The 13,875-nt window shown below is 39.8% G+C and overlaps 2 protein-coding genes across 3 annotated transcripts in view; one reads left to right on the top strand and one right to left on the bottom strand.

The window, feature by feature from the left end:
* Positions 1 to 9: 9 nt before the first annotated feature.
* EMC4 (ER membrane protein complex subunit 4) lies at positions 10 to 4,847 on the bottom strand. The gene is made up of 5 exons (XM_037834411.1): positions 4,648 to 4,847; positions 4,194 to 4,308; positions 954 to 1,107; positions 482 to 642; positions 10 to 222 (listed from the first exon to the last, which is right to left on the bottom strand). The coding sequence occupies exons 1-5, from the start codon at positions 4,731 to 4,733 to the stop codon at positions 187 to 189; spliced, it is 552 nt and encodes a 183-aa protein (XP_037690339.1). The 5' UTR covers positions 4,734 to 4,847; the 3' UTR covers positions 10 to 186.
* KATNBL1 (katanin regulatory subunit B1 like 1) overlaps positions 4,425 to 13,875 on the top strand; it is an 89,891-nt gene continuing 80,440 nt past the window's right edge. Inside the window, exon 1 of one of the 2 annotated variants that reach the window (XM_037834410.1) lies at positions 4,425 to 5,039. The gene's annotated coding sequence lies outside the window, so the exon portion shown is untranslated. Of the gene's footprint in view, positions 5,040 to 13,240; positions 13,718 to 13,875 lie in introns of those variants that run through there. The other variant, XM_037834409.1, reaches the window with a different exon arrangement.

The following is a 13,875-nucleotide window of genomic DNA, read 5'->3' as shown; positions in this document are numbered from 1 at the left end:
GTCCAGTTTCTTTGTGTTTTTAGCAATATGAACATTGTCCTTCTATGATTTGTTTCCTCATCATGGAGAAAAGAGAACTTCTGATTCTTTTCATCATGAGAATAATCTGTCAGGAGCCACTGGGTGTAAAGAAGTATGTAAATGATATCCAAATACATAAGGTGCCAGGTACTTTTTTTTTCAGATTCACAAAAGCAATCCCCCACCACTGAACTCCATTCTCTGAAACAAGAAAAACTAAATTAAGTGAGTGGTACATGAGTGTTAAAATAACTTCTGAATCAGTTATTCAATACTTTAATCACAAGCTGTATTTTGCCTTATCCTTAAAAAATGACAAACTTCCAAACTCCTAATGGCTCTTATTTCTTAAGACCTGTGCTCTAATACTAACTCTAATCCCACACCATCAAATAGGGTCAGCTGTTCACTTTGCATTACAACTCTCTCAAATTTAACTTTTCTTTTTCTATTGCCTTACCTCAGGGGGCTCGATGAAGGCTAACCAGTCTGATGCATGTGTAGGCAGTAGTCCCATGGACTGGCACTTGTAAACAGCCAATGCCAAACCCATAAGGTTCCCAATGAGATAAACTAAACCCTGAAGAAACTTCTGGCTTGAACTTTCTAGCATCTTGAAAGCTGTTGGGGTAACAGAAGATATCAAAAAAAACAAAACTTTTTTCAATATGAATCAAGCCAACCCATATTTTAAACAATATAGACAAACCAATAGTACAATAAGCAAATGAGGCCGTTAAAGGCACAGAAAACCATGAAAAGCACTATTTAACCTCCATGCCACTACCACCACCACCACCACAGCACCCTGGTTTACCCTCCCTATGCAACTAGTCAGAGCTGTGCCACAAATTTTTAATAGGGATATTGTCTAAAAATTTCCTTTTAATTCTGAAAACGTAGGGAAGTGTTACTATTTCAAGGATACTTACTGGCTGAAATAGCCATAAGTGCCTGAATGGGTCTCCAGGCCATCATACACACCATCATAGTAGGAAAGATGGAGATAGTATTGCCAGCCATGTACATGATGAAGAGGTTCATGGGAATCTGTTTGAGGGGACCCAAGGCAATGTCCCAGCAGCGCTAAAACAAACACATAATGTTATTAACCTTTGGTCAGTAACTCCAGTCCCATATCTACCAATGATGCTGAAGTCAAATAAACAGAATTCACAACTCCCTGCTTCTAAATGAGCTGACTCCTCAATTCCACCATATCTTTTCCATGTTGCCACTGGAGGCTCTCTCTTCTACTAAAGATCAGACATCTCACCATTTGTTAAGTTTTTCCCTGTAGGTTCTAAATGTCATTTTCCCCTGATAATGGCTAAAGACTACCCTGGTTTTGTTTTTGTACTTCTGCATCTATAATTGGCCCATTTACAATTGAAGAGATAGGAAAAAACCAATCATAGAGATTAACACACCTCAATCAATAACTAATAGAACAAGCAGACAAATCAGGATACAGAAGATTTGAATGACATTAACAAATTTGAACCAGTTGGTACATACAGAGAACACTGCAAAAAAACTGCAGAATTCAGATTCTTTTCAAACATACATGGAGCATTTACAAATGATTCATGGAGAAACTGTCAATAAATCTCAAAAATCAAATTATACAAACCATGTTCTTTGACTACATGCAATTAAACTGGAAATCAGTAACAAAAAGATAACTAGAAAATACCGTGTTTTAGAAGTAAATGTACTCTAATCCATGAATCAAAGAAGAAATTACAATGGAAAACAGGAGTATTAACGGATAACAAAAGACCACATATCAAAACTTAAAGAACATAGCTAGAGCTGAACTGAGAAATTTATAGCCTTTTATACATATCCAAAGTCTAAAAATAAATGATATAAATATCCATCTCAAGAAGTTGGAAAAACAAACCCAAGGAAATTAAAAGGAAGGAAATAAAAATTAGAGCATCAATTAATGAAATAAATAAAGCCAAAGATGGTTTCTTGAAAAAATAAAATCAATACTGGTGAGCCTCAAGGAGGGAAAACATAAATATTCAATGTCAGGAAAGAACCAAGGGACATCTCTACAGATCTTGCAGATATTAAAGTGGTCATCTTATGAACAACTTCATACCAATACATATGAAAATTTTAGAAAATGGATAAATTACTAGGAAAAAATATGACTTATAGAAACACAAGAAATTGGAAAGATAAATTGTCCTAAAACAGTTGAAGAAGCTGAATCTGTAATTAAGCCCAGATTGCTTCCCTTGGTGAATTCTAAATATTTAAGGAATAAAGCCAAAAATTCACAAACTCTTTCAGAGAATAAAAAATGAGGAACATCCTACAACTCATTTTATGGGGTCTCATAAATACCAAAACTTGGCAAGGACATTATGAGAAAGAAAAGCTACAGGCCACTATCTCTCAACAACCTAAATGCAAAAATTCTAACCAAAATATTAGCAAACTAAATCTAGCTATATAAAAAGTAATATGCCACTATCTGTTTGGGTCACCACATTAGAAGAATAAATGGCCATATTTGTAAACAGTTTCCTAATTTGTCATTTCTGTAGATAAATTATCTGAGAATTTAAACAAAATATTCCAAATGAGAAAATTGTGATAAAAAGTATTTTATGATAATTTACCTTTAAAATTAGGCCACTTTAATAATTTGCTAACATGTATTATTCATACTATAGAAGTATGATGTACCAAGATGCAAATATTATATTTATTGTGAAAATAACAGGCATTCATGAAACAAAGCTCATTTAAGTATCGAGCAATATAAAGGCTTAGAAAGAAAGGTGAAAAGTAAGGAAAGTGTCAGGCACTGTTGTAGATAGATTAGTGAACAAAAGACAAAATCATCCTGCCCTTGTAGAACTCAAAAAGAGTGAGAAGGCAGATGGGCAATAAATAAGTAAACTATATCATAAACACAATATAGTTTACATGATATAGAGAAATATAAAGTAGGAAAACAGGGAGTGTCATGAGGGTAGGCTACCCTAAGAAGGTAACAGCTGAGAGCCTAAAGGAACTGAAGGAACAAGTGATAAAGCTATCAGGGGGAAGAGCATTCCAGGAAGAGGGAAGAACAAGTAGAAAAACCCTCAGATAGGATTTGCCTGGCATGTTCAAGTAGCAGCAAGGAGGCCAATGTGACTACAGTGGAGTGAACAAAGGGAAAAATGATAGGAGATGAGATCAAAGAGGTTATAAGGGGTCTGAACATGTAGTGTTATGTAGAACACTAGAAAAATTGGCTTTTACTCTAGAACGAGTCACAGGTAGGTACTGATTTGACATCTAACATGTTTTAAAAGGATCAGTCTAACAGCTATGCTGGGAATAGAGTACAGTCTATTTCTTGCAGAAAGAAGCACTTGGAATTTTAGGGAGATGAAAGAAATGTTCTCTACCTCAAGGTGGTGGTGTTTCATTGGGGTGTATACCACTGTCAGCCCTCATCAGATTGTACTCTTTAAATCAGTGGTTCTCTATTGAGGACAATTTTGCCGCCTAGGAGACGTGGCAATGATGGAAACATTTTTGGTTTTCACAACAGAAGAAGGGTACTACTAGCATCAAATGGAGCCAGAGATGCTGCTAAACACTCTACAATGCAGAGTACAGCCTCCCACAACAAAGAATTATTCAGCCTAAAATGTAAATAGTGCTGAGGTTGAAAAACTATACTTAAATGAACACAGTTTATTGTAAATAAACTATACCTCAATAGAATGGATTTTTTTAAAGTATACTGCAGAAACCTGGGCAAGGGATGATGGTGGCTTGGACCAGGATGATACATGAAGGTGGTAAGAAGTGGTAGAATTTTAGATCTACTGTGGTGTTAAAGCCAACAGAATGTCCTAAAGACACAATGTGTGCTATAAGAGAACAAGAGTAGACAACTGCAAGGATGACACTGCCATCAACATACAATTTTCAGCCTACTTTCTTATATCGTATCTTCTAAAGGTCGTTTCTTTTTCCAATTAGACACTTTTGAAGCTGATATAAACCCAAAAACATTAATCTGAAGCAGTTTGTCTGCTAAATATTAAGGATAAAGGTTATCAATCTACAATAAGATATTCATAATGCTGCCTGGGAGAAGAAGGTGGGTGTTTAGGTTGGGACTGGTCCAAGTGACATCTAGATCTCTGTACCTTCTCCACTAGAATCCGGTCTGTCTCTTGCACGCTGGTATCAGGCACTTGCTTGTCCAAGTAACCGACTGGGTATAAGGAGTCGCCCTGGCCACTGCCCCGGTCACTTCGGCCCCTAAGGAACCAAACCAAGAAACTAAGGCTGCAGATTCCCACACTTCATATCCCACATTTTCTGTTTTACCTATCACAAGGAATAAAGATCCTCAGGTGCACCTACCCAGATTAGACAAAGCTCTCTCGCGGTTTCGTCAGTCCCTTGCCTACTGGGAGGAATGAAATGAATATCCTTTGGACATAGTAACGTCCACAACAGAAAAGCCGCTACTTCCCCAGGTGACGTCTGTGTACCACCCCTACATTTCAAAGAGTTGCACCTCAGAGCTCGGCACATTCCTCTGGGGCTGTTCTGGGGTGGTGGCGCTGATGTCGGGGCTTCGCCCAGGTTCCTCACCTGCTGCCTCCTCCAGGACCGCTCAGCTCAATGGCCCACTTGAAGCGCCGGCCTCGGTTGGCCACCAGGCCCCCTTGGGCCGCCATGGCAACGGTCACTTCCCAAAGCCGGGAAGCCCCTCACTCCAAAACGACTGCCAAACAGCAGCGTCCCCAACTACGTCGTCTCACTCTTCAAGTCCATTTCCGGCGCGTGAACATAGGCGCCACTTCCGGCCCGGAAATTGGCGGGGCAGGGACCGAGGACAGACAGCTTACGATTTGAGCCAGTGGGAGGAACAACGGACAGGACGTAGTCCTTCCTGTAGCGACTCCTACGCAGTGTCCCTTTCCGAAGAGGACTGTCGTTTTTTCCTTGATTTCTGTCTGAGGTCCTGCTTTGCGTGGCAGAAGGCAAGTCCGTGCTCACCTTGTGTTAGGAATTGAAGACCTTGAGCAAGTGTTTTAGTCCTTATGTTTGAATGCCTTTATGTAAATAAAAGGAGGCTACCTACCTGCCTTTCAAAAACTTGTTTTGACAGTTAAACAGAGGAGTGCCCTGCACATATGCATGATGTATTTTTTTAATGTCATTAGGTAACTCTACAGCGTTGTTCGTAATGATTTAGTTTTGTATTTAATTGTATACCTTTATCATAATTTAATGTTATTGAACATTTAAGTTGTTTCTTGGGTTTTGTTGTTCCTCCCCTCCCTATTTAATCAGTGTTGTTGTGAACATCCCTATAATAGTCTTTTCTTATTTCCTTAAGTTAAATTCCTGGAAGTGGAATTGCTGGATCAAAGAGTAGGCACATTTTTAAGGAATTTTCATTCAAAGTGCCACTAGAAAAATTGCACCCATTCACATTCCACCAGCTTTATAACTTGTTAAATTGCTTATAATGAAAATGGTACTTCATTGTTTTTTGGTTTGCATTTCTTTGACTTCAAGTTGTTTGATGTGGTTGAAGTTGAGATGGGTGGGGTGGGGTGTCTGTAAGAGTGTGGTTGGGAGGTTAGCGCCTCTTAGGCCAAACTAAAGAATTTGGATACTTGAAGATGAGGGAGATCTGGAGCCTGCAAAGATTTTCACCCCTTCTTTGTTTTCTGATTTTTAAAATAATATATATTCATGACAGACAATTTGCACAAGGCAGAAACTTAAGTCTCTTTCTTTTCCAATCCATTCTGGAATACATATCTAATCACACAAAGACCCAGCTTGTAGATTGTTTTCCTACTTTTTTTTGCTTTTCTGCCTTTTCCACATTGTCCCTGATGAACCTTTGACTTTCATCTCAAGCTTCACAAGGGCCTTGGCCCTTTTGGGCCTTCCTCTTCATCTCTCTATATTCTGTCCTATAATAGCCCTTAACACATTGTGTGGTGTTTGCTGACTTATCCCCTGAGCACCTATTTCCCCTACCCCCATCTGCACCCTACTCTAAAATCCTTGAAGGCAGAAGTTATGTGTTAATCATCTTTGATTCTACTGTGCTTACCCTATTATTGAATAACTGTTTAGTGAATGAAAGAGTAAATTAAATTGGAAGTAAATATAATAGAAAGTGTGAATATGCTATGATTATAGTTATGTGAAATCATGAAAACTAGAAGGGAATACACAAAAAATGGTAATATTCTGTTCAGCTAGTGGTTTTCATAAAATTTTGTTTGAGTCTCAAACTATTCTTGTTATGTTTCTTTAATAATTGTTATACTTGTTAATAAACACTTTTGAAAATGTTAAGTTGATCATTGAAATCATATATTCCTTCTTTTTTAAAGTACTCCCATGTTTGCTATAAAATTTTTTAAAGTATAACCCAAGGCCTCAGTGGGGTTCTGCAGGTCACTTATTCCTTTAACCTAATAATCCTTATAGTGGTATTTTTTTTTAAAATATGTTCCAAAGAACATGAGGATATTGGGACTGGGATGAGAAAGGATTCCAAGGTTAAATGAATTTGAGAAATGGGGCATGTTATATTCTGCACATACACCCCGGAGATTTTTAGTGCTATTAGTATGAGATATTAACCCTTAGAAATGGTGCAGCAAAGAATCTTATTTATTTTGTTTCCCCACCTACTTAAATAAGAAGGCCCCCACCACCACCATTTTTTCTTATCACACTCTTTAACATCCCTTGGAATCAGTGTTCCACAGAACATAGTGCGGGCATCTGTTGTATGAATGTTGGAATTCTTCAGGAGAAAGATACTCCCTTTAAAAAGTTCTGTTGTTCTTTTTTAAGATTATTAGATCTTTAGATGTAATAGGTAATTTATGGAAATGGAGTTTGAAGTTGAAATTAGACTTTTGCGGATTCAAGTTTTTGCACAAATTGTATTTTGCAAGGTAAAGAAAATTAGTATAAGATTTTTCTGGAAAGTAGAGTATTGTTTTATAGTGTCAAGACTTTTTGGAGTTAGGAAACCTGAACTAAACATGATTTGGAAAGTAATTGAAATACTGAGATTGTAAAATAAATATTAAACTTCTCTTACTTTGTGCCTTTGAATAAATAGTATTTTAATTAAACTATAAGAAAACAAACTGATCGCATAGGCCATGTGATTTATCTTTTATAATGTATGGCCCCTGCAGAGTTTTTGTCTTTGTTTTTGTATCTCACCCTCCACCTCTTCCCAGGTGGAAGCTACTATTTCTAATACTTTGTCATTCTCCTCTGAGCAGTTGAATTTGGGTTGGCATCTAAAAACGGACATTTTCTGTTCAAGCAAGCAGATTTGCAAGAATAAATCCTTCTAGAGAAGAAAGCTTTTACAGACATGTCTTAAGTTTTTAGTCTATGCCATTTAACATTGACTCTTAATTATTCCATTTGCCTGTCTTCCCTGGTCCAATCAATTCCTGAAGTGTGCTCTAAAAGCTCCTAAGCCTTTTTGCAACTTCAAGAAAATGATGGAGTTTTCTTGAATGATGGGGCTTCCATTGCAAATCCCCAGTTATTTGTATTATTTTAACTCTAATATCATTGTTGCCTTCTGATTAGGACCAGCTTACACTGTTTTACTCATGACACAATATATTCTGTGTTTGTAGTAAGGTCTTAACAAGAGGAAACTCTCCATTTATCTTTGTTTCCATTTCCAAACCCCTTGAATGGAAAAGAAGATTTTTTGGTAACATCCTGCCTTGCTAGTTATTGGCATGTTACTGCATCATTTCTGCATGGATGACAAAATTTTCAATTTCTGGTTCATGGCTCTGCAGTGTCATGAAGTATCCCTGTCAGCAGTGACATGAGCTAGTAGTATGGTACTGGGAGAAGATGTTGGTTGATGAAATCATTCTTCCCTTTTTTTCATTTTTTTCATTGCAGGAGGGCTGTTGTGTAATTCACAGTTTCACAAGTTCCCATTATAGTGCTTCCTTCCAGCACTTGCTTAGAAAGCTGGGACGGTTGCCATTCCCACAGATCTCATTAAAAGATGAGAATGACAGTCAGCATGAGTCATAATGATAGGTTACTGATGGCCTAACAGGTCTTTCCAAGCTTGGTTACTCTGAATTCATTCTGATGATTAATTTCAGCTATCTTGGAAGTGGGGTAAACTGTCTCTCCATCAGTTGTCTGAATGACCAAGCCAGAGCCTATGGGCATTTTTTCCTATGTGCTAATTTTTAAAAGCCTCAATCTGATCAGATATAAAGCACTGTTTTATAACCTGAGCTTTGTAGAAGGAGGATGAAGTGGGTTTGGGAAGAGTTGAAGAGAATAATAGGTACCTTTTAGTACTTGAAAGGCAAACTAAAGTCATCCCTTACATCGATGTAGGGTTGTTTGATTTGTAGGCATGTTTTATGTAAAATGGGAACGTGATATACTAAACACACTGTCCATGACTTGCTTTTTTTCACTTAATCTATTTTGGATGTCTTCCAAGTCTGTCATTAAGATCTACCTCATTCTTTTCCAAGTCTGCCAAGTACACATGGCATGGACATATAATTTAGTTAACTAGTATCCAACTGATGGACATTTAGGTTGTTCCTATTTCTCACTATTTCAAAAAATGTTGCTATGAGCAAACGCCTTGGCTACTTGTCAACACAGTTCTGTAGGAGAGTCATACAATTAAGATTGCTTACCTACAAAAGGGTACAGAGTTTAAATGTTGATCAGTTCAAATAGGCCCTATTTACATTTCTAAGAATGTAGGTGTTTTATGTAAGCTAACCCATTTCACAACATCCTCTGAGAGTTATTATTAAATTGTGCAGATAAGGTAAAAATGGTGCAGAAAGGAAAAAAGGCAGTGATCTAGGCTTTCAATAGAGATGAGCATTGCTCCAATGCTAGTGTCGTTTCTGTTTTTGCTACTCCCTACCACCTACCACTTAGTGACAGTATATCTTAATTGCAGAAAATGTACTTGGGAGAGGAAAAATATGGTCTCTTTGGATTCAAATTTGAAAGTCTACAAATATCAAATATTGTCCTACTCATAAATGTTTTTGGATCATCTGCTTCCTAGCTATAGTGGTGTGAGAGTTACCGTTGTATCAAACTGTCTTAACAGGAGGATGCCCTACTAAACTTGCCCCTGTCATTCCCACCCTCCACACACACACACCCCTAAGGGAAAAAAAAACAAGAAACAAACAAAACAAAAACCCTGCTGCTTGTGCCATTGAGGATTGCATTGTGATGGTAGTTGAAATAATCATGAATCTTGTAAACCAGGAACAAAATTGGTTCATTTCTGCTGCTTCTATTTTATATGAAATGTCCACTACTGCCATTACCTCCTTCCTCAGTCTGCACAGAAGGTGGGGAAGGGAGAAGCAGGAAAAAAAAAAATGGGGGATTGATATCTCACCTTAACTGCCAGAGTCTCCTGGCTGGAAGTTTCCAAAGTACTGAGGTTGAATAATGTATGTAGTTTGGAAAACCTCTGTTAGCTGGGAAGGCACGTGGCTGATGTCTGCTCCAAAGTTCTGGTTTCAAAATGGCTTTCTCCCAGGACGTTCCTCTCTAGGCTGTAGTTCCTCAAAAATATCACTCTTAGTTGCACTTGGGATATTTGTCCTCTCTCAGCTTCTCGGGAGCAAGAGTCTGCTTTCAACGGCTGTCTTCAAACTGTCTGTCATGTGCAGCTCCTGTGTTTTCTTTCAAGTGTCCTCTTGGCGGTAGCTCGTTTTCAAAACATCAGTCACAGCTGCACTGAGTTCCCTCTGCCCGTCAGCTCATTTATATGGCTCCACTGATCAAGGCCCACCCTGAAAGGGTGGGGCCATGCCTCCATGGAAATATCGCATCAGAGTTATCACCCACAGCTGGGTGGGGCGCATTTCCATGCAAACAACCTAATCCAAATGTTCCAACTTAATCCCCACTAATATGTCTGACCCACAAGATGGCATCAAAGAGTATGGCATTTTCTGGGGGACATAATACATTCAAACTGGCACATAGTTACATATGGAAAAGCTATTACTGTCTTTGGGTCTCTTCAGGCATTGCCCTCTATTGGTCCAGCACCTCTGGCCTAAAATAATACAACACTTTCACAGCTGAGTTTCTTGCTGCTAACCCTGCTTTTCTCCTGCTAACCACCCTGTATTCTGGTGACAGATTAATTCTTCTAAGGTTCTTTCCTTCTCAACAGCCTTGACTGTCTCCTCAGTACCTACAGGATAAATTCCACAGTCCTTTGTTTGATAACTTGAGATCTTTACAAACTCAGACTTAAATTTTTAGCCTTGGATCCTGACTACTCTCCAAAGCTCTCTCTACTCCAGTCACATCAGGATAAACAGTGGTCCCGGAACTCACATTGCACTCCCTCCTCTCTGCCTGGAACACCCTACCTTTCAAAATCCTGTCTAGCCTGTGAGGCCCAGCTCAAACTTTCTTCCAAGATACCTCCCCTGACTCACCACTCAGAAGTTTACATACACCTTTGCATGAGGGTTCTTTTCTCATGTGAGGTTTATGGGTCAGGGTTACTCTACATACTGTCTCTGAATGATGGCCCTTATAGAAGGGGGTGTGGGGCAGAAAGGTTAACTTAGCTGCCTCTTCACTTACATGGAAGGAATATTAAGGTAGTCAGAAGGAAGAAATGAAGAACTGGCCAAAGGGTAAACACTCCAGAAGGCCACCTACTATGAAGGCTAGTAGCAAACCATCTGTTTGTGCACAAGGACTGGTACAGGAATAATAAAAATATGTATACTGAATGTTTTTTTAATTATGGAGCACCCAGGGAAAAAAATTCAACATTAATGATAAAAAAGTGTCAGTGAAGAAAAGTGACCTGCATTTTCATCACTAAAATGGTAATTCTTGTATCTATTTTTAAAGTACCATTATGAAGGCAGTGTTTAATATTTTTTTCACCTTAAATTACATTACATTCAGCAGCCACATGAAGTCTGGCAGATCACTTATCACTGGTGTAAGCCTCAGAATATGTGGAGACCAACCTGTCCAAGCCTCTGTGCCTTAAGAAGCTCCAGAAATTAGCACATTGAGGTTTTGCTTTGGCCTTCAGGCAACCCGGGACCTAGTGATAACTGGGATTCTTCTGTGTTAAAAGCAAATTCCCTAAGAGCCCAGAACTCCGTTAATTTGTCTTTCCTCATCATCCAGCCTCTCTTGAGGGTAAGGACCATATCTTACATTCTTTTCACCCTCTTCTCCTAATGAGAGCCCAGCACAATGCCTTTTGCATAGTAGATCATCAAGAAATTCTTGTTTATGATGATGGTAATGAAGAAATGGTTTAAGAGAAAGTGACTTCACCCCTGTGAGTTTTTATTTTCTTTAAAACAATACACCTTCTTAGGGGAAGTCATTGAGTTATACTCAAGGAATGTCCTGCATTGCACACCCCTGGAACCCAGGACTCCTACTCCCTGTATGTACTCAGCCTGCTGGACTCTCTCAACAGTCTCACCTGTTAACAGGTGTGGCCCCATACACCTGTGGGGCTTGTGTTTGGTACAATCTGAGAGGCTCTCAAAGGCATTGCTACTAAAGTAGTTCTCCCACCAGCCCAAAGTGCTGAATAAAATTTCTACCGTTACTTAATTTTTTGGATTATGTAAGGACCCTGTTATTAGGGAGGAAAAATTCATTAAGTTATTATTGCTTAATGACATCCTAGCTCTGATTAGTTATCTGATTGGCCTCTCATTGCTCTGAATTCCCACTACAATGTATGGGAATGATCTCTCTCCCTGTTTGTCCAAGCCACTTGTGAGCTCCTTCAGGCTGTCTCCAGCACCTGGCACAATGTCTTCCTGGTACCTAGTAGGCCCTCAAAATATTGTTGAACCAAACTTAGGCAGCCTGTTCTTTAGGCAAGCCCTGTAGAGTTCTGAAAGGAGTTATGAAAAAGTGAGTCAAGCATACAGTTTTGCAGTGAGAAAGTGTTCCATCAAATGCACTGGTTTTTTTTTATTTTAATAATTCAATTTTATTGAGATATATTCACATACCATGCAGTCATACAAAGCGTACAACCAGTCGTTCACAGCACTACCACACAGCTGTGCGTCCATCACCAAAATTAATTATTGAACATTTTCATTACCACACACACAAAAGTAATAAAAAAAAATTAAAGTGAAAAAGAACAATTAAAGTAAAAAAAAGAACACTGGGTGCTTTCTTTTTTTGCCCCCATCTTTCTACTCATCCATCCATACAGTGGACAAAGGGGAGTGTGATCCACATAGCTTTCCCAATTACATTGTCACCCCTCATAAGCTACATTTTTATACAATTGTCTTCAAGATTCAAGGGTTCTGGGTTGTAGTTTGATAGTTTCAGGTATTTACTGCTAGCTATTCCAATTCATTAGAACCTAAAAAGAGTTATCTATATTGTGTGTAAGAGTGCCCACCAGGGTGACCTCTTGGCTCCTTTTGGAATCTCTCAGCCACTGAAACTTATTTCATTTCATTTCACAACCCCCTTTTGGTCAAGATGTTCTCCATCCCACGATGCCGGGTCTAGATTCCTCCCCGCGAGTCATATTCCACATTGCCAGGGGGGATTTACACCCCTGAGTGTCAAATCCCACATAGAGGGGAGGGCAGCAAATGCACTGCTTTTATGGCTTCCACAAGGGCTTAGAAGCCCACAAAAGACAGATTTGCTCCCATCATAATTTGGTTAATCTTTACCAGTGGCTTACTCTGAAAATGAGTAGACTCTAGTTCCACTAAGAGGAAGAGAATTACCCTCAGTAATTCCAAAATCATGTCAGGGACAGACCCAACCCTAACATCATAATCTCATTTATTAGTGTTCTCCCTACCAAAGAGACTAAACTTGCTTCTTGAGGACAGGGACTGTATCTTATGTTCTTAAGAGTTTAGCACAGAGTCTAGCACTAGAAAAAGAAAAGAAAAAGAAAAAAAAGCCGATAATTATATTATGTAGTGCTTACCATGTAACAGATAGTCTTCTAAGCATTTTGTGCTTAGAATAAAACAACCCTATGAGGCAGATACTATTCTTATTCTCCCATTTTACAGTTGGGGAAAACAAGGCACACAGGAGTTTGCATGACTTGTCCAAGGTCATGTATCTCCAGAGTCTATGGTTTTAAACACTATGGAGTATGAATAAATCTCTCCCTAGACCATATTTTTATAGTAGATTGTTTGCACCTCCTGAGACAACACCAAGTCACGATTTCTCCACTAGGTCTTTGTGGTACAGGTCTGACCCTGTACCACAGGGTCGTTCATTGACTTTTCCATCCTCAGTTCCCATAGCACAGTAGTACTGCCGCGCTGTAGCAAGGCTACCGTGCGTACCAGTGGCCACCAGGAGGCACTGTGGCCACGCTTCTTCTCTACGGGTCTCCGTCTCGGTCTCCGTCCCCGCCCCGCCCCGTCGCGTCCCTCAAGGCAGAGGGAAGTTGGGAGGACCCTGCGAGGCGCCCTCTGGGGGAGGTATCCCGGCAGGCCGCGCGTGCGGCCGCGTTTGAATGGCCCTAAGTGGAGCCCAGCCTGAATCGGAGGGACGCTGTAGGCTGCCGGGCGCGGTTCATCATCAGCACAAGGGCTGAACTGAGGCGCCGTGGTACCATGAGGCGCCGGTAAGTGACGGCCGGGCCTGTGCTTAGCCTCGCGCCCTCCGTTGCCGTGCTCGGGCAAGGCCTTACTAGCCGGGCCTAGATGGGTTCTGGGCCCACCTGCAGGCCCTCGGCGGCCTCCGCTCGGACGCGCCCGCGTCAGGGCTGCCAGGGTCGGGAGT

This window comes from Choloepus didactylus, chromosome 4, assembly GCF_015220235.1.
Source record: "Choloepus didactylus isolate mChoDid1 chromosome 4, mChoDid1.pri, whole genome shotgun sequence".
NCBI classification, from domain to species: domain Eukaryota; kingdom Metazoa; phylum Chordata; class Mammalia; order Pilosa; family Megalonychidae; genus Choloepus; species Choloepus didactylus.
Note: the sequence above shows the minus strand (reverse complement) of the source record. Positions and strands in the feature narration are given on the sequence as shown.

What these genes read in the sequence shown, in the direction of transcription:
- EMC4 (XM_037834411.1), bottom strand. Translation starts at nt 4,733, where the DNA reads ATGGCGGCCCAAGGGGGCCTGGTGGCCAACCGAGGCCGGCGCTTCAAG. An exon ending in ACCGGATTCTAGTGGAGAAG is followed by an intron (nt 1,108 to 4,193) that starts GTACAGAGATCT and finishes TGTTTGTTTTAG; the next exon opens with CGCTGCTGGGACATTGCCTT. An exon ending in CCTTCATCGAGCCCCCTGAG is followed by an intron (nt 223 to 481) that starts GTAAGGCAATAG and finishes TTCTTGTTTCAG; the next exon opens with AGAATGGAGTTCAGTGGTGG.